General features: G+C 35.4%; 1 protein-coding gene across 2 annotated transcripts; it reads left to right on the forward strand.

Moving 5' to 3' along the window:
- Positions 1-1,532: 1,532 nt before the first annotated feature.
- Positions 1,533-25,113, forward strand: LOC142336402 (putative ATP-dependent RNA helicase DHX34). Of its 2 annotated transcripts, none has more exons than XM_075385206.1 (8): positions 1,533-1,725; positions 6,621-6,868; positions 7,531-7,990; positions 10,504-10,712; positions 13,934-14,142; positions 14,489-14,897; positions 15,273-15,456; positions 23,534-25,113. In XM_075385206.1, exons 1-8 carry the CDS (start codon positions 1,536-1,538, stop codon positions 25,111-25,113), a joined length of 3,489 nt encoding a protein of 1,162 aa, XP_075241321.1. In that variant the 5' UTR covers positions 1,533-1,535. The 2 variants fall into 2 exon arrangements, with proteins under 2 accessions (XP_075241321.1, XP_075241329.1); XM_075385214.1 differs by having other exon boundaries at positions 7,531-7,870.
- The last annotated feature ends 4 nt before the right edge of the window (positions 25,114-25,117 follow it).

Genomic DNA, 25,117 nt, shown 5'->3' on the forward strand with positions numbered 1-25,117 from the left:
CCTCAAAAACAAATTAAAATTTTCATTTAAAAAGATTTAAAAACTCAGAATCGAAGCCAAAAAAACATGCGCAATTCCTTGAAAACGATGTTTTTTGTTCATTGAGCTTCATTTGAATGTAAAGAAGGTTTGTCATAAATAGAACCTCGATATAAAAAGTGACTTGTCTTTAGGTGACTTAAAAAAAGCAAAAAAAGAAAAATTTTTTTAAAAAAAGAGCTCTCAAAAAGAATTTGATTTTTTTTATAGTGAACTTCCCTAAGAGACCAGAACTAATATTTTTTATCGCCTTTAGTCTTTTAGGAACACAAATTTGGTCCATTTTGTGGCGTGAAATTTAATTTTGAGATACTATTTTTATGGAAATTATTTTAATTTTGAGAAAAATTACACTAAAAGTGAACAAAGCATCCCGTGTTCACACAAAACTTCAATCCTCGATAACTCCTCGAAAGAAACGAAAATCAAAAAAATCTTTTTAATTTTCAATTCTACGCTGGACCAGCTTTTTAATGATACCACTCACATTTCTCTACGACGAATATATCGATCGGCCAAAATTGACTGAACAAAAAAAACCAGTTTGAGTATATAGTTCCTCCCCCCACAAGTGGGGTCGGAACAATAATAAACACCAAAAATTTGTTGAAGATATTGAACGTGATAAATGCCAAGTTTTTAAGTAAACCTATTTTACTTTTTCTAACAATACATGGAATATTTTCAATTGATGAATTATTTTTCATGTCAACGCTGTCTATTTTTAATGTGTATATCATCTCAGTACTCTTATCTCAATATCACGTTTCAAGTATTGATAATTTGCTCACAAACGAAATTCGAAGTATTTATTGTAATTTTTTTTTCATTTTGATGCAAATTCTTGCTTTGCCGTTTTCTAGAATGTTCTTTCTCTCTCTAGAGTCATCTAATTTTTTGTCGAAAGAGCAGGGATAAACAGTGAATCCTGGGAGCATTAACTCTCTGAGTGCTTTTCTGAGCTCTAAGTGTAAATGTAAAGCTTAGGATCGCTTGAGGAGGTAGGTGTTATTGTTTGAAAGGCGATCTTTGTCGGTTTTATATTTAAAAATTTTTCTTTATTGCGTCCAAGCTTTTGTAGCTGCCTTCCAATCAAACGGGGAATTGCTCAACCAAATTATTTCTGCTGTCGATAGAATGTAGGTGAGTAAACTTGGCAGCAAAGAAAAGCAACTTACTCGAGAAGTCATAGGTCCCAGTGGACATATTTGAGTAAACATCAGCAGTTTTGTGAAAAGTATTGCTATACAGAGTAAATTGTTGCGTACATAACAGGTATAGTAGAAATGGCGGTTTGTGTTTCATACAGCAAAAGGAGTTTCACGTTGTTTATCAATTATTTGTCCTTGAACCATTTTTGGTTAGAATTTGTTAGACGTCGATTGTAAATTTAGGGTGGAACCTCAGATTGTTAAGTCGCTAATTCAGAGAATTCAGTATACACACGAATTCTAATGTCTACTATGTTGCCTAAAATTTTCAATTTCAGACGAAAAATGGCGTCTATGAAAACGAGGAAAGACAGAGTTCACTATGCAGTATGCCAATGTAAACTGTTTCGCAATTCAGCTGCCAGCACTTCCTCTTCTGTAGAAAATGAGCTTAATTTTGAAGACTTCTGGAAGTTTTATGTCAAATACATGGACCAGCTGTTTGGGGCCAAAGTGTCCAGCAGTCAGCGCACTGGTGAGTTCTTATTTGAAGTCTCTTTATTGAACACCTTGTTCAATATTTAACGAATTCTCCTTTTACCTGCCCTGAACAATAAACTTTCCTGAAAGTCTGAAATTTCCAAGAACTATTGTTTGTTCAAAAAATAAATGGTATGCGGCCACTTTTGGCCAGTATGAACTAATAGGCGTAAATAAATCAACAATCGCCTAAAATTCAAAGTAAAATACAAAAAAGAGAAATATGTACTAATATAACGACATCAATGACTGAACACTTAAATTTATCGATGGCGTCATATTAATATATCAAATGAATGGTTTTCATTTTTGTATGTACTTGGAGTTTTGGGCAAGTATTGATTTTTTGATTGCTCATGTTTTTCTCTAGATACAGAATTTCAATATTTGTTGTGATCTATTTTGATTCATTGGGCAACGAATGCCTCTAATTTGATGAAAAAGGAACAGAAAGGCAATACAGATGTAATTAATTGAGAACGAAATTTAAGGTATGAAACATGAAAAACAAACATAAAAGGGACAGTAGAAAAATTGAAGTTGAAATACAGTGCAATCCTTATAAGTGTGTTGTGAGCATACAAAGTAGATAGCAGCAAAGATACCCGGATTTGTGGGTATTAGGATGTATGGTAAACAAGTTCACGTGGGTCATTGAGACCAGAGTTATTATGATATTACTAGCGAATGCAAACTTACACTCCTTGGGTAACAATTTTAGCATCTCACTTTAATGAAAAATTTTTCAATTAGGCGAAAAATACTGTTTTCCCAAACATAGATGAAGCATAGTACAGCTCGAATGTCAAACTTGTTTTGAATACTACGGCTGAATTTTAGTTACCAGACTACCCCTAAAACAGTCCCATTTTGAGCAATTTTGTTCGATTTGTTAAGCAGAGTCTATTTTATACCATGTGCTCTTAATTACCATGTGGATTTCATATACTTCAGAATGATTTCGTTGATTTGGTGATTTGTGAGGGATAAAAGTATTTTGAATCCACAAATGTAAATATTTTTTATCATCCCATCAATTAAGCGTTCAGTTAGCCTATTGGAAAATGAAAACGATTTCCAGAACTAAACTCAAGTGATCTAAGATCAGAAACAATTAATCAACTAAAGATAAGGCAGTCTTCATACTAGTTTCAATTACTTATAGTTATATCGGGCGTTTTTGTGGAATAACATTTTTCTGACAAATTTTGAAGACCCTTTGATTCGTTGAATTTAGTCATAATTTTTTAATAATTGCTTTCGTTTTGATAACCTTCTCGACTTCTCTTACATATATTCTAGACATTACTTACATAATTCTGAAAGTATAGCCCACAGAGAAATTTAAGTGAGGTCCACTGTTGCTTAATGTGGACTTTACTTGCAAAGTATTTCATGTGATGTCCTTTATGTACATAAAATTCACCAGCAAAATGACTGAAAATCGGCCGATTTTTTAGGGTCTGTACTAGCTGGTAATGTTATAATTTGTGCTTGATTTGAACAGGGACAAAAAAGACTGTTTTGATCAAGGCTGTTACTACACGAAGTACTAATGAATTTCAACTTGTTTTGAAAATGAATTTTTAAAAATATTGTACTATCATTTTTTAATTGTATTTCCTAATTGTAGTTCGCAGAAAAGGTAGGTATCGGATGTGGTTACTGGAAATAATTGGAGTCAGGAAGTTCTGCCTCCAAGTACTTATTTCCGAAATTTGCGCTAAAGCATATGGTTTGACAAATATCAATGTTTTTAATTGCTCTCGAACGAAGTTTGAGGCAATTAATATAAAAGCATGTGTCTTTTTAATGCAAAGTTGTTGGTTGACCTTTTTCTTCTGTTTCTAGAGTGACTTTTTCACATTTGACTTTTTTGAGTGCTTGATTTTTTGAATGATATGTGTTGCATGTTTTCAGATATTAAGTCTCCTGCCAAAATAAAACCGATTGTGAGCGACGACTGGCATAGCCCGGGTATAGTAGTGTTTAATTTCACCGACTTGCATCCGAGAGGTCACGAGTTCGAACTCTTCCCTAGTCAGAAGTTTTTTTTCACAATAAATGTCTCCAGCCTCGCCAGTCGTTCGAGAACAATTCGTCCGTTCTTCATAATTCAAAAAAGAGGCAAATTTAAATCTAGTGTTCCTTAGTCCTTTTGTCGGTTTATGTTGTAATATGCTCGTTGCTTCCATAATATGGAAGCTGGAAACTTTTACTTTGATGCTGCCTCATCTTACATGGGCCAAAGATGATGCAGATGATCTATTCCTGATTTTTGGATTGGTGTTTGGTTATGAAATTATGCACTTCTTTATCAGACTTTTGGCTATCAAAAGTTATGGTTGCGGCTACCGTTGAATGAGTTCTTCAGTAACCCTCCTATGAAAATCAGCTTCCGATTGTTTCGATTTTGTTTAATAGCCGCGAAGTGATAGCGGCTATTATTTGGGACGTCGTGTACTTTTTTAATTCGTCGTCTCCATCAATGATTCTTACGACCTGACTTCTTGGAATTGACTTTTTCAATGACTTCAGTGACTGCTACTGCTTTGCTGTTAAAATTTGTGTACATGACGCTTTTAGGCTAATTGCTTGAATTACCTCAGTTAAAAAAAATGACTTCTGAACTCACTTATGGAACTTTAAATTTTTGTGAAAATCTACTAATTTAGTGGTCTACTAAAGGACTGGTAATCGATATGTCTATCTTTTTTCTTTAGTTGTTTCAATTCATGGAAGGCCGCAAGCGTCTATCGCGGCTATTTTCCGGCAATCTGCCGGCTATGTTTTTTGATACAGTTTACATTGGCTAATTGAGAGTAGATGTCTTATTTCAGTTTCGTTTCCAATATTTTCATCTGGTTTTTCATCAAATGCTCCTAAACTGTTTAATTGCTCTCAAACGAAGTTTGTGGCAGTTATATTAGTTTTGTCGGTCTTTTTAATGCGATTTATCGCCTGACCGATTTTTCGTCTGACGCTTTTGACTTTTTGTCCTCAAAAACGGGATAAACAGGTAGCGCCCAGCGGGCATTAATTGCTCTTAGAGCTTTTCAACTCTGTTCCAGCTCAAACTGTTTTGGAGGCTCATACTTATGGTGTGAAGGGCGGCTTTTAGATGTTGAAAACACCCCCATTGTTGACCCCCCCCCCCACTAATGCCCCCACCTCCCAGCGTGCTGTTGCCCCCCGCCACCCCACTGTTGCCCTCCCTCCCTCCCCATCAGCCCTACCGTCGCTACTGACGAACAACCTATCGCTTAAAACACGCAATTTTATACTACTTTTCACAATTTTTTTCAAGCTTTTGAAAATTTTTGTCATTTTTGTCAGTACCTTCAGACTTAGGTGTCAAGGAACCTCCTCTAGGGTTTTATAATAGGTTACTGCATAGTTTCTAGTGGTATTGGAATGGTTTGAACATTTTAACATCACGAATTGTAGCTTTTTTTGCAAAATGTTTCAATTTTTTCAATTTTTTTTTTACTTTTTCATTATTCTCGTCTTTCAAAGAGGCCAGCAAACGTCCTTATGGGTTTGATAATAAGTTATTGAAAAAATTTTTTGCCATGGAATAGCTTTCAATTTTTTAACATGACAAATTTGAGAAATTTTTTGATAAAACTTATATTTTTTTTCCAGTTTTTTGAAGGTCTGTTGGGTTTTAGGGTTCCTGCCTCAAGAGCTGAGGAACCCCCTATAGGGTTTGACAATAGGTTACTGTATAGTTTCTAAATGCAACGGAATGTTTTTCAAGACTTCAACATGAAAATTTTTAGCCTTTTTTACAAAACTTGCATTTTTTTCAATTATTTTGACATTTATAGTCATTGTTCAGCTTTTTTGAGCCTCAGGGGTAAGAAATCCTCCGGTAGGGTTTGATTATTAGTTACTGGCAATTTTTTGATATTTTTTGTCATTATTTAGGTTTTTTAGCCTAACAGAAAATCTCCGTTAGGGTTTGATAATAAGTTACTGGAAAATATTTTTTGGCCATGGATTAGTTTTCAACTTTTATCACAAATTTAAGCAGTTTTTTATGCAACTTGCAGTTTTTGCAATTTTTTGAATCTTTTTGAAATTTTTATCATTTTAGTCTGGCACAAGGGTACAAGGGACCTCATCTAAGGTTTGATGATCAGCTGTCGCGTAGTTTCTAGTGTTAATGGAATGGTTATCAATATTTTAATAATATCAAGCAATTTTAGCCAGCTTCAGCAATTTTTTATTTGTTTTTCAAATTTTCGGCAAATTTTTATCATTTTCCAAGTTTATGGATCTTCATGAGCTCATGAAATTATTTAAAGCTTGAAATAGGGATACTGGATAGTGTTTTGAGACAATGAAATGATTTTGAAGATTTTAATATCTTGAGTTTTAGCAAGATTTTGTTAAAATTTAAGATCATTAGTGGCCAACAAAGTTTTTCAAGTCTTACAGATGGGTTACTTGACATAAATCCAGAGACAAAAATTTTTTTGAACATTTTCATTGCAAAATCTGGAAGGTTTTCTTTTAAATTTTGCGATATTCTTCAAATTTTTATAATATCAGTTTTTTATTTGATTTATTTAGTAAAAAGGCTAGAAAACTAAAAGTTGCAGAGTCGAATGAAGCTGAAGCTAACCTCACTGAAGCGTCGCTAGCTACTGACGAAGCCAACCGCTCGCCGGTCGTTTGAGAGCAATTCGCCCGACGTTAGTCGGTTTTGTTCTGTTGATTTTCGTTCTGCCATTTTATGGTTAGCAAAGTTTTCCGAATCTTTTTGTTCTTTTCCTATTTTTTATTTTTACATTCTTTGATTTATCAAATTTTTTATCAATCGAGATTGTCGCTGTACTTGGTGGTCTTGTCGCATTCCTGTTGTTTCATCCCTTGTTTGTTTAGAATTGGAAAAGAAAATGGAGAAAAGAGTTGAGTCTTTGCGCGGCAACTATCTTACAGCAGCTCAAATTGAAGTTATCCAAAACTCGGCTCCAGATGAAGGTCGCCATTTGACGAATTCTCTGCTGATGTACTTTGACTTCACCCAAAAGCGAGAGATGCAGAGAATTGAGAAAATTGAGAACTCTAAAAAACAATTGCCCATTTTCAAATACAGAGATGAAGTGCTTGAGGTCATCAGAAAGAATCAGGTCAGATTTCTGAGGAAGAACTGAGGAACATTTTTTGCAAAAGGCTTTCAATTAATGATGTGATTTGACTAATTAACGTTTGGGGTATTTGGCTAATGGTGAGCCTCTATAATTATATTTTGGGATCCCACGTCGTTGAGAAAATTTTTTACTTTTTAGCCTGTACATAACGTAACGTTACCAGGGTCGTCGAATTGGCACATGGGAATATACTCACCAAAATGGTTTTTCATTACCTCTTAATTGCCTTAATTCCCATATCGCTTGGTTTCTCTATTTATATCACAGACTGGCAACATTCTCATTTACCTTATATAGTAATAATTGCTCAATGGTGGCAAAGAGAAAAGCGTAACCAAAGTCCGATTTGTAATGCTCTCTACCATGTACTAGGATTGCAAAATGAATTTCATTTACAACTCTGAGTATATTTACTCGCCTTTTAAGTGTGACGATTCGACCCATAACAAAAGAAAATGTTTTTGCGCCTTCGTGATCAATTTTCTGTTCTAATGTTAATGGCGTGATCTAAATTCACATTTCTCGGTGTAGATCTTTCTGATATATTTCGGATCGCTATCTTTTCGATAAAATTTTTGTGATGTTTAGTTTTACAGCCCACTCAATATCTAGCGCCTGGATTTCAATTTCTTTATGTTTAGGTATCAATTGTTGCGGGTGATACTGGGTGTGGCAAAAGTACCCAACTCCCGCAGTATTTAATGGACGCGGGATACACTAAAATAGCGTGTACTCAGCCGAGGCGTATTGCGTGTATTTCATTGGCCAAACGAGTCGCATACGAAACTTTCAACAATTATGGCGAAGACGTTGGTTACCAAATTCGATTCGAAACATGCAAAAACGCTCATACGAGGATTTTATTTTTGACAGAGGGTGTGTTACTGCGGCAGATTCAAGGAGCGCCCGACTTTGATTTGTACAATGTGATTGTTTTAGACGAAGTGCATGAACGGCATTTGACTACAGATTTTCTGCTGGGTATTTTGAAGAGTTTGCTTAAGCATAAGAAGGATTTGAAGTTAGTTCTAATGTCGGCGACTATTAACATCGAGATGTTTGCCAAATACTTTGACGATGCGCCTATTGTTCAAGTACCAGGTGCTGTTGACATTTCTCTGATTTGATGTTTTTGTAAAATTTCCATCATGTAACATTTTGGTAAAAGGTCAACACTAAATATTCGGCCTGGTATGAATATTGAAGGAAGTCTTTAATTTTTAAGCCTTTAATAACCAGCCCACATATTCTCTGCCGACAATAATAGTGGTCCTATTTTTTAATAGCGCCCTCATCTCCGCCGGCTATTACAGTAGTCCTATTTTTACGACTCGAAGAGGCGTTATGATTTTCTGTTTTTACGACTCAAAGAGGAGTTACGGTGATCTATTTTTATTGCGTCTCGAAGAGGAAACTGATGCAAGCAAGTGAGCTGCGTCAAAGAAGTTTTTTGCTGCTAATCAATTGTGAAGAGTGGAACAAAAAAGTGGTTTTTTGTTCATATCGCCAGTTTTGAGACTAAGAAATTGAGGTGTGAGCACTTTTTTTTAAACGTGAAATTTCTTAGTTCACGCGCGGTATTCTCAAGCAGTTTTTTGTTTTAACTATTGCTTTCTGCTTTAAAGATTTGAATAGGCTATAGTAATAAAATTGGTGTTGCGTTTTTGGTAAAAATAAAATAGTTTTAAGTAAATTTTGAGGTTTCTCAACAATTTTTTTTCTAATTTGTCGGCTACTCTGGCAATATTTGTCTTATTGTTCGGTTTTATTTCATTGATTGAAACCTGAAGAGACACCTTATGCCTGTAGGAATTTTCGGTTACCAGCTAATTACAATTTTGCGCTGTTTGCCGAAAATTAGTTTAGAGTATTTTTTGTACCGTAGGTTTTATATGTGCACTATTATATCAGGGAATATTCAAAATTTTTCGATTTTCGTTTTGTTTGGCTTTAGATTGATTCTAGTTGTCTTCTGCGTTATTATGGAGCAGAAGAAATCTGCGTTATTATGGCTGATTTTTGCCCGAGACAACTCCTCGAGTCCTGTCTGGAATTCTTCCGGCTATGTTCTTTTTACAAGTGAGCGCGCAAAAAACCGGTTGTTCACGAAATGAATTAAGTTGGAAAAATTATTTTTGATGGACAGTTGCTAATAGAAAATGGTTTTTTTGTTCAAACCTGCTTTTGAAACAGAGTGAAAAAATTATGTGCTAACATTGCGCTTACCAAGCTTTTTTTTTCGTTGAGGTGTGGTTTTTTTCGAGCTAGCTTTTTCTAGTAGTAAGTTTTATCTTATCAAAAAAATTTTATTGAGATTATTTTGATAGCTTTTTTGAAGCTGTTTTTGGTAATCGAAGGGGGTTTTGCGCTAATTTGGAGCTTTAATTTGTTATTTTTGCAAACCTTTGCCCATTGCATTGTTCCATTGCAATCATTGATAACTTAATTGAAGGCTCCCAGGCGTTTTCTTAGTTCTTCCTTCTCTTACTCCTCCTTTTCTTAGTTTTTTTCAGAGTAGATATATTTTTGTGCCTATTATGGCATGCCTAATTTTTTGTGCTTAGTTTTATAGTCTGGAATGCTTAAAGCTTTTTTCGTTTGCATTTGTACTATCGCCCTATGAGGTTGTTTCCGCAGAAGTCGTGGGGAAGTAGCATTTTACTTGAGTTTTTTAGACAGTTTTGTTTTGGTTTGTCCTTCTTGTTGCCTCCTTTCCCTTTCCTCTGAATTTTTAGTGAAGCATTTTTTTTGCTTGTTGGAATTGCAACTTGATTTTTTCAGATACGTTATCGGTTTTGTTTTTTTTTCTGATGCTCTTCTCCTGTTTGTTTTTACTTTTGTTGCTTTTTCAAAATGATTAGCATAATCGGGAAAGCGGTAAGAAGAATGTCAGTACGGGTTGTCGTTTTTTTAAACTTGGAGCCGTTTCCAGAACTCTTACGCCTATATAATTATTACTTCATCGAAGAAAAATTTTTACTGCTTTACCTTTGTTCACAGCTTGTTCAACATTTTGCGTAAAAACCTTTTGATTTCTCTAGGCTTGTTTAACTCTTATCTCATTCTACTCAAAGTGCTTTGAAACAGCTCAGCAACACAATCTAGAATCGACAGAGCCAACATCGAAAAACGAAATCAGAAATAAAAAGGGAATAATTCCTGCACGCCCAGTTTTAGATACCCGCTACTTGAAATTTGTTTTTATTAGTCTTAGTTACTATCTTTGATTCTCATTGGTATCGATACTGGCCAATTACGTATCAAGTATGTTCAAGTACGAAATGACAACAAAATAGTTCACTTTTAAATCGTTTTTTAAACAGAAACTTTTTTCTGTTCTTTGAATCCCAACCGGGGTTATGGGAATCAGTGGTGGCTATTTTCTGGCATTATAGCTTTCAGTTGCGAAGTTGAATTAAGTATACGCTTAGAATCTAACAAACTGCACACTGTATTAGAACAATTTTTCTTTCAATTTCTATCTCTTCTTTTTTTTGTCTGTTTCAATGCCGATGTGCGTTTAGCGTGTCAACGGCGGCTATTTTCCGGCAATCTGCCGGCCAGTTTTAGTTTTTCAGTTGTTTGTATTAATTTCGTTATTATTTTCATTCCAGGACGTCTTTACCCAATTGAACTGAAATACCAGCCAGTGCAAATTGAGGAAGCCATGTATGCCAAGAGCCATGATAGGGCTAAGATTGTAACCAGTGCATCGCTAGAAGAGAGGTACAATCCCGAATCTTCATCAGCAGATAGTGATAAGAGAAGCGGTCGAAAGCAAAAGAGTAAACATGCTGATATTGATGTTCAACCATTCATACAGGCATGTGATTCATATGTTTAATAGCCGCCCTCATCTTCTCTGCCGGCTATTATTGCGCTCGTATTTTTTTTTACAATTTGAATTGTATTGGGGCGCTGTCTTTTTTTTTAAGATCTGTTCACACATTTTCATGATTTTTGAAGTCAAATTGGAGTAGTGATTTTGGTCACGCCGAAACAGGAAATGAGCGAAAAAGCGAGTGGTTTTGCGGCGTGAAATTTTTTCGCTCTAAATTTAAAGTAGAGTGAGAAAATGGTGTTTGAACAAAAATTCGCTTTCTCGCTAGTGGTTTTTTGTTCACATGCGGCAATTTCACTTTTTTCGATTTTTTGGATCAGATTTTTTTCTAAATGGTTTTTCCAATCCATTCATAGTCCGTTTTAGGTCTAGTTTTTTTAGTCAATGAAAATTCTTTGAATTGTACGTCAGGACTTGTCCTGCTATGTTTTTTTACTTCGTCAAACTTTTTTTCGCTTTACCATTTTGCCGCTTTTTCGACATTTTGCGCGAAATCTTTTTGACTTCTCTAGGCTAGTTTCTCTCTTCTCTCATTCTGCTAAAAGTGAATTTGAACATCAGTTGCTAATCAAAGCAATTCAAAATGAACAGAGTCGGTATAAAAAATTGAAGTCAGAAATAGAAACAGGATAAACCCACAAAGCCCAATTTTAGATGCCCGCTATTTGAACTTCGTTCCTATAAGTCTTAGTTACCACCTCTAATGCTTATTGGTGTTGATAGTAGCCCCTGTAGTCGCTCTCTAAGAAACAGAAGTATGTTCAACTACGAAATGCCATCAAAATAAATCGGACTTAAAAAATATTTTTGTACAAAAATCTTTTTTTTTTCAATATATTCTATTCGTTCAATCCCAATCATGCTTATTGGAATCAACGGCGGCTATTTTCCGGCAATCTGCCGGGTATGTTTTTACTGGCAATTAGTAACAATGGGGTTTGTTCTTTGAATTTTTGGCATCTTTTTTGGATAATTCTCAACCAAGTGATTTTGGTGCTGAACAAAAGTGAGGAGCGGAGCGAAAAGAGATTGGTTTTTGTTCATACCGCTGTTTTTGAGAGAGCGAGAAATTGATGTGTGAAAAAATTTTCTATAAGCGAGCGAAATTTTTTTTTTGTTCAAGTGCGGCTTTTAAAAGCATTTTTTTAAACTTTTGATGGTCATGAGGTTTGATTATGATATTGTATTAGTTTTAGGCTTGTTTTGATAGGAATTGAAGGCTTCAAGTAGTTAATTTGAGTTTAATGCTAATTTGGAGGTTTTTGACCAGTTTTGCTGAGTTTTAGACGAAATTTAATGATTTTTTGCCTATATTTTTGTTTTACTGCTTTAAGTGGGATTTGAATAGAAGCTTTCTGTTTTTATTTTTTTAACCTTAGACAAGTTTCCGAGCCTATTGTGACTTGCTCTTTGTTTTGCGAGGTTTTCATTGCTCTAATCGCACAGGAATTTTATTCGGCTTTGTTTTCTTGTATTATTAAAAAAACTCAAGTTAAAAAAATCTTTGTTTTTCTAGTTTTCTTCTTCCGTTTGTTTTTTAATGCCGTTTCTATTCTTCCTTAAATGTTTCATGGCAGTTATGGAGGGTCAGAGTTCACAATTGTTGTTCTAGTTGTTTAGTCATAAGTATAGGCGATTTTCTCAGAGTCGTTTCCGGAATTCTTCCGGCTGTTTTTTAATTACAATTCAAAGAATTTGAATTGTATTGGGCGCTGTTTTTTTAAGATCTGTTCACCCATTTTCATGATTTTTGAATTCAAATTAGATTTGTGATTTTGGTCACGCCGAAACAGGAAGTGGAGCGAAAAAGCGAGTGGTTTTGCGGCGTGAATTTGTTTGCTCTAATTTTAAAGTAGAGTGAGAAAACGGTGTTTGAACAAAAATTCGTTTTCTCGCTAGTGGTTTTTTGTTCACATGCGGCAGTTTTTTGGATCGGAGTTTTTTCTAAATTGTTTTCCAATCCATTCATAGTTCGTTCTAGGCCTAGTTTTTTGTTTGAACCAAAGATCCTTTTCTTGTTAGTGGTTTTTTGTTCACATGCGGCATTTTGACATTGTTTTTCTGTTTTTTTTTAATTTTTTTTATTCTGATTTTTTTGAAATGATTTTCCCAATTCACTGATATTCCGTTATAGGTCTAGTTTTTTGAAATTTCTTTGAAATGTATTTCAGGACTTGTGAGTTAAATTGAGGCAGTGAGTTAATGGTTTAATACAAAAGGTAATGGCTTCAGCTGAATTTACGGTTTTTTGCGAAGTTTTGACGCTTCGAGTCGCTTCCGGAATTCTCCGGCTATGTTTTTATTTCGTCGTCGCGATTTTTGTTACGACCATATGACATCACAACCACTTCATATCTGCTTTTTGTTCATTCGTTCATGCAGTTTCAACTAAAGTGCATGCGTGACGTCTTTTTTCGCTCTTAGTGGAGCGAATTTTTTTTGTTCATTTGCGTGATTAAATTTTTTGTCACTCTTGATTTACCTCACTCACAAAAATGACTTCCTCACTTTGAAATTGACTTTTATTTACTTTAATTCAAAGAGATAAGGTCAAATGGGTGTGTGTCAATCTAAATGAAGGTTATTAGAGAGCAGCTAATGGAGGCAGCAAAAACTATAATCAAACTATAATCAAAATATAACATATCAGCCTGCAATGAAAAGACGATTTTTTAAATCTTTTTTACTGTTTTTTGAGACTGCAGATATCCGAAGCTATTGCGGCTATTTTCTGGCAGTCTGTCAGCTATGTTTTATACCTTTTTAGGTTTCTGAACAAAAGCTAACGTGATTGTTGAAGTTTACTTTGCTTAGTTTTTATTTCCGGACAAGGGAATTGTTTTTATCATTTTTTTAATCGATAAAAAAAATTTCTCGTCAGCTTGTAGTTCTTGCTCAACTATTTGATAGTTTTTTAATACTGCAGATCCGCGAAATTAATGCGTGAGTAAAATCGGTATCGGAATAAACCCCACGGAAATAAACCCCCACTTGACTGTCAAACAGATGTAAAATCAATCGAATTAAATAAATGAATTATATTCTAACACAATTTTTGTGCTTTTTTTCCGAAGGATAGACTGGCTTGCATTAATAATGGTAATCAGAGCTTTAGAAAGAGCAAAATTTTTGTGGTGAAAAATTACCTTCTCGTTTCAATGATTGATCTAAAAATAATGGTTAATGATCTTTGTTTGAATCAGGTGCTGCAGATGATTGACAAGAGGTACCCGAGCTCAGAGAGAGGCGATTGTCTGGTATTCCTAAGTGGAATCAATGAGATCATGGCAGTGCACGAAGCCATTCAGAATTACGCGGCAGAGAGCAAGAGGTGGATCTCTCTTCCACTTCACAGCTCACTCAGTATAGAACAACAGGATGCTGTGTTCAACGTACCACCCGAGGGAGTCAGGTAAATGTCCGAATGGTCGTCATCTTGAATATATTTTTGTCTCGTGGCAATTTCTATCATTTTTCAACACTAGACTGTTTCCTCATTATAAAGCCTTGCTTTGGTTAAGTTTAATTTGAAAGCAATGTACTCTATTATATATTGTCCTAAGAGTCAAACATCGCACCAAGTTCCGTTTTATCTTTTGCGGTTGTTATCTTACACTGAACATCCAATTCTTTAGGAATCGAGAAATTGGTTACAGCCACCTACTACACATTTCCTCAGCTGAAATAAATTTTTAAAAATGCGCCTCATGCTCGTGCTTCCAATGTTTCTTGGTATCCTTCATTTTTGGCGTTTCCAGGAAGTGTGTTCTGTCCACGAACATAGCGGAAACGTCCGTCACAATCGATGGCATACGATTTGTGATAGACTCTGGCAAAATGAAGGAAATCAGCTATGATACGACTATGAAAATCCAACGATTGCAAGAGTTTTGGGTTAGCAAAGCCAGTGCTGAACAACGAAAGGGTCGAGCGGGTCGAACAGGACCTGGCCTGTGTATTCGACTGTACTCAGAGGTGGACTTTGACTCGTTCCAGCCTTACTCAACCCCCGAATTGCAACGAGTATCTTTGGATGCTGTGATTCTGCAGATGGCTTCTATGGGTTTGCAGGATGCAAGGAGGTTTCCATTCCTAGAAGCCCCAGCTGAGAGCGCAATTTCGTCGGCGGTCACACTCCTAGAGGAGCACGGAGCACTAGATCGAAAGGTATTAGCATGCATATTATCGAGTGCTAGCATGATGTTAATTTCTGAGCCCTTAATTGCGCAATGATGTCCATTGTTTTAACAAACAATGTGCTGTTTTGAGACGGTGCAGAAAGTTTTTATAATAGGTATATACGAGTACTCATAGATTTTTTAAATTAAAATAATCGCTTCTTTATTTCAATATTTTGCAAGTTCAAAAATGAAAAAATTGGCGTTTTAATTCGTCAGTGCCAATCGTTAATCTATAAACTAAAAAAGCAGGTTAATGTGCACTATAGTTCGGTTATTAATTTGTGGTAATACTATAACAGTGTTCAGGTTTAAATGTCTTCCGGGTCACGACACTGATTTGATTGAGAGTTGTGTTTTTAAGAGCAAAGGACAAATAACTGCTCTTGGACACTTGTTGTCTCACCTGCCTGTTGACATCACCATTGGGAAGATGATGCTTATGGCCTCCCTGTTCCACACTGTGGACGCTGTTCTTAACGTGGCTGCTGGCCTCAGCACCCTCTCTGTGTTCACACACAAGTCATTCAGAAGTTCTGACGCTAAAGGTATCCATTTCACATTGTGCAGTTTCCCTTTTATGGCGAATCAATTGGGCTCGCAATTTATCCTACATTAGTCGACTATTTTTGCGCTCGTATTTTTTTTAAACGTTGCCAGACGAGAATTTCTTTCGCGTTACCAATTTTCGCCGCTATTTCGATATTTTGTGTGCAATATTTTTTGACTTCTCTACGCTTATTTCGTTCACGGCTCATTCTACTCGAGCGTTTGAACACTATTTGCATAGCAAACAAATAGCAAATAAACACTGTCAATATAGAAAAACTAAATTGGGAGAACATGGGATGAACCCATGTAGCCCAGTTTAGGATGCTCGGTATTTGAGCTTTGTTTTTAGTTAGTCTTAGTAACCAGGTCTGTTATTTGGTACTGATATTATGCCTGCATCCTCTCATCAAGAAATGCGAGTGTGCTTTACTACAAAATCCTATCTAAATAGCATGTACTTGTGATATTTTTTTTGTAAAACGATCAATTCTTTTCTGTTACTGTTTCAATCCCAGTTTTGGCATGGGAATCAGTGGTGGCCATTTTCCGGCAATCTGCCAGGCATGTATAACTAATATGGTTACCTTGACATGTTTTTGTCCCTTTTTTGCGTACAGTTTATATTTTTTAATCCAATTGCTTTTTTTGAGTGCTCACAAAGATTTTTTTCTTTTCAATAGCCGCAGAGCGATAGCGGCTATTATTGGAGATGTTGTCGTTTTTTACAATTCAAAGAATTTGAATTTTATTGGGGCGCTGTCTTTTTTAAGATCTGTTCACACATTTTTAATAGCCGCACAGCGATAGCTGGGGATATTATTGGCCTTCTCTTGGTTTTTTTTATTTCGTCGTCATGATTTTTGTTAAGACCATATGACGTCACAGCCACTTTTTGTTCATTCGTTCATGCAATTTCAGCTGAATTGCATGTGTGACGTCATTTTTCGCTCTTAGTGGAGCGAGTTTTTTGTTCATGCGCGTGATTAAATTTTTGGTCACACTTGACTTACCTCACTCTCAAAAATGACTTCCTCACTTTGAAATTGACTTTTATTTACTTTAATTCAAAGAGATAAGGTCAAATGGATGTGTGTCACTCTAAATGAAGGTTATTTGAGATCAGCTAATAGAGGCAGCAATAACTTTACAGATTTTTAATCAAAAAATAACAGATCAGCCTTCAATGAAAAGACGATTTTTTTTGGTCTGTCTCTTTTACTGTTTTTTTTTAGACTGCCGATCTACGAATCTATTGCGGCTATTTTCTGGCAATCTGCCAGCTATGTTCATGATTTTTGAAGTCAAATTGGAGTAGTGATTTTGGTCACGCCGAAACAGGAAGTTGAGCGAAAAAGCGAGTGGTTTTGCGGCGTGAAGTTTTTTTACTCTAATTTTAAAGTAGAGCGAGAAAACGGTGCTTGAACAAAACTTCGCTATTTTGCTAGTGATTTTTGTTCACATGCGGCAATTCTTTATTGCTTTTCCGATTTTTTGGTTCGGATTTTTTCTCAATAGTTTTCCCAATGCACCAATAGTTCATTCTAGGCCTAGTCTTTTTTGTTTGAAAAAAATTTCCCTTTCTCGCTCCTGGTTTTTGTTCACATGTGGAATTTTGACTTTGGTTTTCTGTTTTTTTTTTGTTTTTTGATCTGATTAATTTGAAAATGGTTTTCCCAATTGATTCAAAGTCCGTTTTAGGTCTGGTCATTTGTTTATTTATTAAAAATTCTTTGAATTGTACATCAGGACTTGTTCTGCTATTGTTTTTTTAATTCGTCGTCTACATCGATGATTCTTTCGATCTGACTTTTTGGAATTGACTTTTCCAATTTCTGTGATTTCTACTGCTTTACGTCGTTTGTGTGCGTCGTTTGTTCTGCTTTTAGATCAATTGGATGGCTTACCTCACTAAAAAATTGACTTCTGAACTCATCTTATGAACTTTTATCAGTGTGCATCAATAGTGCACTTTTATCACTAGTGTGCATCTAAGTAGTGCCAAACGTATATGCCCTAATTCTTGAATACTAGAGTCTTGAGTTTTTGATTTTGAATAATGGTTTTGAAAAAGCTCCATTAGGGTTTTTCATTATAGAATGTGTGTGTCATAAAAATGACAGTCCGAATCTATCCAAAAGTCTAGCGGTCTATTAACTGACTGGTGGTCAATCTGTCTTTTTTTAGTTGTTTCAATTCATGGAAGCTCACAAACGTCTATCGCGGCTATTTTCCGGATATCTTTCGGTTATGTTTTGGTTTTGGCTTCATCAATTGCACATAAATAGCGAAAATTTTCAAAAAATTGGACTAGCCTGACATTATCTGATTTATTTTCCAATTTTATCACATGAGGCAGTTTTCCTCTAGTTTAATTGCTTTTTCGCTTGTCTATTATAAAATCAGACAAGGAGGCTCGATAATGTGCGTTTGCACCTAATGTTTTGACCACGCTCATCCACATTTCGGCTTAATTGTCTATCAAAAGAGGATGGGATAGAAAGCTCTCAAAAATTCCAGTATTCTTCGAAAATAATTAGTGTATGAATAAAAACTTGCGTCCAACACAAATCATTGTGGACTAAAAAATGCCGCTTTAGAAGACCGAGGAGATTACGAGACAAGACGAACAACAAAATCAAATCGCAACAAACATCAATAACATCCAAAACTCGATGTCTGTCTGGAGAAAAACCTAATAAAATCTAAATAGCGGCAGATAAAACTCAAACTGAACAAAATAACTAATTCATTTTTGTTCAATAGAAAAGAATGGGAACCAATACTTGATGAGACTCAGTAACAAGCAGACAAAAAACAACAAAAGTGGCTAACATTACGCTCATGTTTTTTGAAAGCAATTGGTTTCAAAGTAATGAAAACACTTAGATGTGAACTGAACGTTTTAAATACGTATGTAATACGACCATTTATAACTAAAAAAGAGAAGACTTTGCCACCTGTCATTATTAAGATTTGTCTCATATTGCCACAAAAAAAACGACAAGTACAGCAAAAAACTCAAATCATTTTTGTGAGAAAATGGTGTCGAAACCGTTAAAACCTTAATCTATTCCCTAAGAATGAAGAACTTTTGGTTGCGTGTTTTTTGAACGCCAATAAAGTGATATGTTACCACTTATCAATGACACTAGGTTACAAGTAGACAGGAAAAGAGCAAAGTTTAAAACATTTTCGAAAACAATTAATATAAAGGTCATGAAAATGTCAAAAAGAACAAAGGTCGAAAAGAACAAAGGTTTTTTTGTTTCACCTAAAGGAAACCATTGAGAGCTTTTGTTAATCAGAGTTTGTCCTATGTTTACAAAAAGAACGTCAAATACAGACAAATACAAAAATCAAATTATTTTTTCGACAAGCAAGTTTTGAAGCCATTAAAAGCATATTGAATTCACTTAAATTATTTGGCATGTTAAGTTTGGCCTTCGTTTAATGCCAGCCACGTGATATGTGACTTGTACTTTATCAGGCTAGGTAACAAATAGACAGAAAAGAGCAGAAGATGCAGAGTTGAAAAATACTTTTTTTTTAAAACTGTTTTAAAGTCATTAAATCAATCAGCAATAAATTAAAATTTTTAACAGGTTCAATTTTTCACCATATGAAGCTTTTGGGGCCTCTATTATTCAGAATTTCTCATACGTCTACAAGAAGAAGGCTAATTAAATGAAGTGACAGAAGTGAAATAAATTGCATTAAATTCTTCTAGAAGACTGTGGCGCATTCGTTAAAACCATAATCTATTCCTTAAAAGCTCATAAATTCAATTGTTCCTGTTTTTGAACAACAATAATTTGATATTTGGCCTTATTTGATAATGCGATATTTTACGACAAAACTAGAAAAAACCGGGAAACGGGCAATTGTCCAAAAACGGGCAAAATTTTTTTTGTGAACCTACTAGTTTTGAAGCCAGAAAACATTTACTAAATTTTGATTAAGCTGAGGATTCATTTGGTCTTTGCTAAAATTAAGCTGCAAATTGACCAAAAATAATTGAAAAATAGCGGTAAAGCTCTATAATCCCTTTTTATTTTGAAAACAAATGAAGCGACAAATAGCTTTCGCCTAAAAATTTTAAAACAAGTGTCAATTGTTCATGAAACCAATTGAACCTGTTAATAGTGAGCCTTGCTTTGAATTGCTCTGTTCTGTAATGAAAATGAAAAGTCAACTTTTTCTTTTGAAAGAAAGACTGACACTGATTACGATCCGGATTATTTTTGGATTTTAGAATTCCACGATCAGACCAAAACTAGCCTTGCCAATTCTCTTCGCATATTAAGAAACTGCAATGATGCCCAGTTTAAATGATTTAGATAAATTGACCAAAAGATTATATCAAAGAAAATTTATACTATTTGTATAAATATCGAGATATATTAGCTAGAAACCCGCAAACTTTCCGACACAGAAAACTTTGAAAAAGAGCGGAGAGGTCAATTAGCCCTCTCTTGATATGAAGAAATTTATGTCAGCAATTTTTAGGTGTTCACTTTCGGCAAATTTAAGCAAAGTTGACTAAAGACGCTAATTTTTGCTGTTTTTGATGAGAAAAGGCTGATTTTTTTTCAAATAAGTAGCCATATTTTAGCCAAGAATTAGATGAAAAAACTCATCGACACTCTTGTATCTTCAGAAAACAAACCAACAACTCTTTTTTCAAAGATTTTAAACTAATTTTAGCGGAACTGACAAAAGAATTTAGGTAAACATTCCGGAAAATGTGAATGAAAACAACGGAAATCCGTCCATCATTCAGAAAACTTAGAAGCCCACGTTAACGCTCTGAAAACAGCGACATCAGAAAAGCTTTCTAATTTCCATATTCTACATATTTCTATATATTCAGCTAACGGCGTTTTTGTTGTGAAAAAATTTGGCGAAATTGGCGGGGATTGTTTTGCGCTTGGTGTTAATCGACGTAAGCCAGCTTCTCTCTCTGAATTTGTTCAAATGTGAAGGATAGCTCAGGATAAATTAGCTTTATAAGTCTTCAGCGGGGAGAATTTTTCTGTTACTTCATCGGTAAAAACGTTTTACTCTTCAGATTTGAATATATTCTTGATTCTTTCTGTGTATACTTCTGTTTTTTTAATAGCCGCACAGCGATAGCTGGGGCTATCATTGGCCTTCTATTGTTTTTTTTTATTTCGTCGTCATGATTTTTGTTACAACCATATGACGTCACAGCCACTTTTTGTTCATTCGTAAATGCAATTTCAACTGAATTGCATGCGTGACGTCATTTTTCGCTCTAAGTGGAGCGAGTTTTTTTCATGCGCGTGATTAAATTTTTGGTCACACTTGACTTACCTCACTCTCGAAAATGACTTCCTCACTTTGAAATTGACTTTTATTTACTTTAACTCAAAGAGATAAGGTCAAATGGGTGTGTGTCAATCTAAATGAAGGCTATTTGAGATCAGCTAATAGAAGCTGCTATAACTTATGCAGATTTTAAATCAAAATATAACAGATTAGCCTTCAATGAAAAGACGAATTTTTTTGGTGTCTTTTTCACTGTTTTTTCTAGACTGCCGCTCTACGAATCTATTGCGGCTATTTTCTGGCAATCTGCCAGCTATGTTTCATATTTTTAATTGTTCCTGAACAAAGTTTAAAGCCATCATTGTAAGCATGTGTGTCTTTTTTATGGAAAGTTTCCGCTTGACCATTTTTACGCTTTTGTTCTAGAACATTATTTGACATCTCCAGTGACTTTTTCAGGCTCCTCTTCCTCATTTTTGAGTACTCCTAATTGCTCTCACACCAAGTAAAATTTACTGCCAAAGTAAAAGCGATTGTAACATGGTAATGTACAAGGTACAGCTAATCGAATGCTTATGGCGAGGACTGAGGAGGTCGCGGGTTCGAATCGCACACTGTTAAAAAGTGTTTGCACCCATAAACAAAAATTTATCTAGGCTACAGTCCTTGAATTAATTTGCCCCGCCTTTCGTTCGAGAGCGATTCATATGACGTTAGCAGGTTTATGTTTTATCTGTTAGAGAAGTAGTCGCCAGATCAGAAATAGTGTGGAAATCTGGAATGAGATATCTTTAGATTTATGTCAATAAAAATTTGTAAAAGCATCTTGATCAGATCGGTGTCTGTACTATACGAGCAATGATTTTTCAATGAACAGAATTGACAGATATTGTTGAAGGCTTGTTTTAGAAAATTGAGAGAAAGTTGCAATTCTGTGGAAGTTTTTGGGGGTTTTTTTTTGTTTGTGTACTCCTTTTGCGATAGTTTTTATGTGCTGCAGTTTCATGAAAGCGAGAATAAACAACCTAGTATGCGATATTCTGAGCAGTATTAGAGCAAATTAAACGGCAGCATAATTAAAAAAAAAGTCGATGGGAAAGTACCTTCAAATTGTGTCACCGTATAGCAGGTTTCAAACTCAGATTAAATGATTGACCAAGGTGTATTTCAAAATTAATTTGAAGATTTAATTAGTGAAGTTTTTCCAAAATTGGTTTAAGTGTTTTGTTAAAGAAAAGATAGTTCTTTTCAAATTTTTTTGGTAATTTTGCTAGCCTTTTTCTTGTAAGATTTTTCACACCCTGTATTTTCGAAGTCAAATTGGACTGTTAACATTGATCACGCTTAAACGAGTGATCACGCTTTTCGAGTGACTTTTAAGTGTAATTTTGTTTTCACTCTAGTTATAAAGTTTAAGGTGAAAATGTTATATAAACAGAAGTTCTCGATCCTGACTCACGAATTTTTTTAATAGCCGCACAGCGATAGCTGAGGCTATTATTGGCCTTCTCTTGGTTTTTTACAATTCAAAGAATTTGAATTGTATTGGGGCGCTGTCTTTTTCTGTTCACTCATTTTCATGATTTTTGAAGTCAAATTGGAGTAGTGATTTTGGTCACGCCGAAACAGGAAGTGGAGCGGAAAAGCGAGTGCTTTTGCGGCGTGAAATTTTTTTGCTCTAAATTTAAAGTAGAGTGAGAAAATGGTGTTTGAACAAAAATTCGCTTTCTCGCTAGTGGTTTTTTGTTCACATGCGGCAATTTCTTTTTGATTTTTACTGTTTTTTTCAATTTTTTGGATCGGATTTTTTTCTAAATGGTTTTCCCAATCCATTCATAGTCCATTCAAGGTCTAGTTTTCTGTTTAGTCAATGGAAATTCTTTGAATTGTGCGTCAGGACTTGTCCTGCTATGTTTTTTATATTTCGTCGTCATGATTTTTGTTGCGACCATATGACGTCACAGCCACTTTTTGCTCATTCGTTCATGCAATTTCCACTGAATTGCATGTGTGACGTCAATTTTCGCTCTTAGTGGAGCGAGTTTTTTTGTTCATGCGCGTGATTAAATTTTTGGTCACACTTGACTTACCTCACTCTCAAAAATGACTTCCTCACTTTGAAATTGACTTTTATTTACTTTAATTCAAAGAGATAAGGTCAAATGGATGTGTGTCACTCTAAATGAAGGTTATTTGAGATCAGCTAATAGAGGCAGCAATAACTTTACAGATTTTTAATCAAAATATAACAGATCAGCCTTCAATGAAAAGACGAAATTTTTTGGTCTGTCTTTTTTACTGTTTTTTTGGACTGCCGATCTACGAATCAATTGCGGCTATTTTCTGGCAATCTGCCAGCTATATTTATCGTTTATTTTTGCTAAATGGTTTTCAAAGTAAATTCCTAATGATTCCGATGTCTAGGTCTTTGTTTGGTCATTGAAAAATTCTTTGACCTATCGTTCAGGACTTGTCCAGCTATGTTCCTTTTGCTTGGTCGGACACTAGAATTGGATGTCTGTAGAATCTATAGATTTTGTTCACCTCATGTTTGTGATTACAGACAAGAGAAAAGAGTTAAATTATGTTTGTCTCGACGAAAGATTTTAAGAAAACAAAAGTATTATTTTTATCAGCGTTTTTGGTTTTGTTCGATGCAATTTTTGTCATTGCTTAATATTTTTGATCTTTTTCTAAGGTTTTCAATTGTTGCAATTTCTTTTCCAGAATATAATTTTGTCGCTCGCTTTTTCTCAAACCTATTTAAAACGTGATGTTTTATAGATCTGGTACAGCCTCTTCTGTCCAACCACGGGGATCCCTTCACCCTCTTAACTGTCATTGGCGATTGGCTGGACAGGAAGCGGAGAGATGGTAACGAGGGCGCCAGGAGGTGGTGTCGTAAACGGGGCATCGAAGAGCAACGACTCTATGAGATTAATAAACTGAAAAATCAATTCACAGACATACTTTCTGACGCCAAGTTTGTGGACAAAAGGGAGGAGAATGATCAGGAGAAATCAACTGAGGAAAAATCAAAAGATTTTAAAGACAGGAAGCGATTAAAAGATATGAAACGGAGTTATGACAAAGTTAGAAAAAAGAGAAAAGTTTTGTCAATACAAGACGATGCATTTCAGATGCAAAGTTCAGACGAGGACGAGCACACGGCAATGGGAGCATCGATTCGAGATTTGGAGTTCCAAATTAAGAATGACCTGAACTCTCAAATAACGCCTCATTTGTCCTTGAAGGACATCAGCATGCTGAAAGTAATTATGTGCCATGGTCTGTATCCGAACTACGCATTACCAGATTCAAATAATGGGTTCAGAAAAGCCTCAGAGCAACTGTTTAACACCAAGCACAAAAAGTTTCTCAGTTTACACCCGTCTAGCTCACTCATAAATTTCCCAGAATATTTCGAGTTGAAGCCAGAAGACCACGAACCAAACTCGGCAATGGCCAAAAGCGCCGACCATCAGCTGGTGGTGTTCTCTCATATTTTGGCAACTAAGAAACCCTTCATTGTAAACAGTTTTAGAACACCAGCTTTGCAGACTTTGTTGTTGTTTGCGACTCAGATTGAGACTAATTCGGATTGCAGCGTTCTACTTTTTGACGAGTGGGTCGAAATTACTGTTGATGATGGAGATGATCTTCTAGTTGACCTCCTATCAAGTGCTGTGAAACTTAGAAACTGTTGGGACGAACTGCTTCGTGTGCGTCTGTCAGTTTTCAAGAAAACTAGTATTGAGAGCGAAATGGTAGCTAAACCAAAAGCGAAAGAGCTGGAACGTCAACTGATATCAAAATTGACCAAATTTTTACATACCACTATTGAATACAGAATTAAGGTGCGTTCTTCGGTTACTATGGATTTGTACGTTCAAGAAAATGTTCCATTGTTTAGTATTCCAAAACAGCTACAGGAAATTCTGGAAGAATCGCAAACTGTTATTAGCAAAGCAGAGTCTCGAGAAGAACCAACGGCAAGTTTCCTGAAAGGCGGCTTCCAAGTAACACCATATCTTTCTTATGGATGCTTAGCGCAAGGCGAATGTGCGAGCCTCAGCGGACATCTTCAAACTGTTTGGACGTGTGAAATGTGTGACGTCACCATGGCAGTGACTTCTGCACAAAGAAGGAACCACCGAAATGAGTGTCGAGCCAAATTGTCTGAAGGTCAAAAGGACGACCATGATCAAGACGATTCAGAATCGAAAGATTCTCAACAAATTAGTGCTGGGTTTTTCTGCAAAGAGTGTAACAGTACGTTGCACTGCTCACTCGTGGAGTTCATGAGACATCGAAAAAGTCACTCATCGTTGGTGAAGAACGAAGTTAAGGACGAGTTACCATAAAAAC

The sequence above is a fragment of the Convolutriloba macropyga genome, chromosome 1, assembly GCF_964194025.1.
Source record: "Convolutriloba macropyga chromosome 1, txConMacr16.3, whole genome shotgun sequence".
In the NCBI taxonomy this organism is placed as follows: Eukaryota; Metazoa; Xenacoelomorpha; order Acoela; family Convolutidae; genus Convolutriloba; species Convolutriloba macropyga.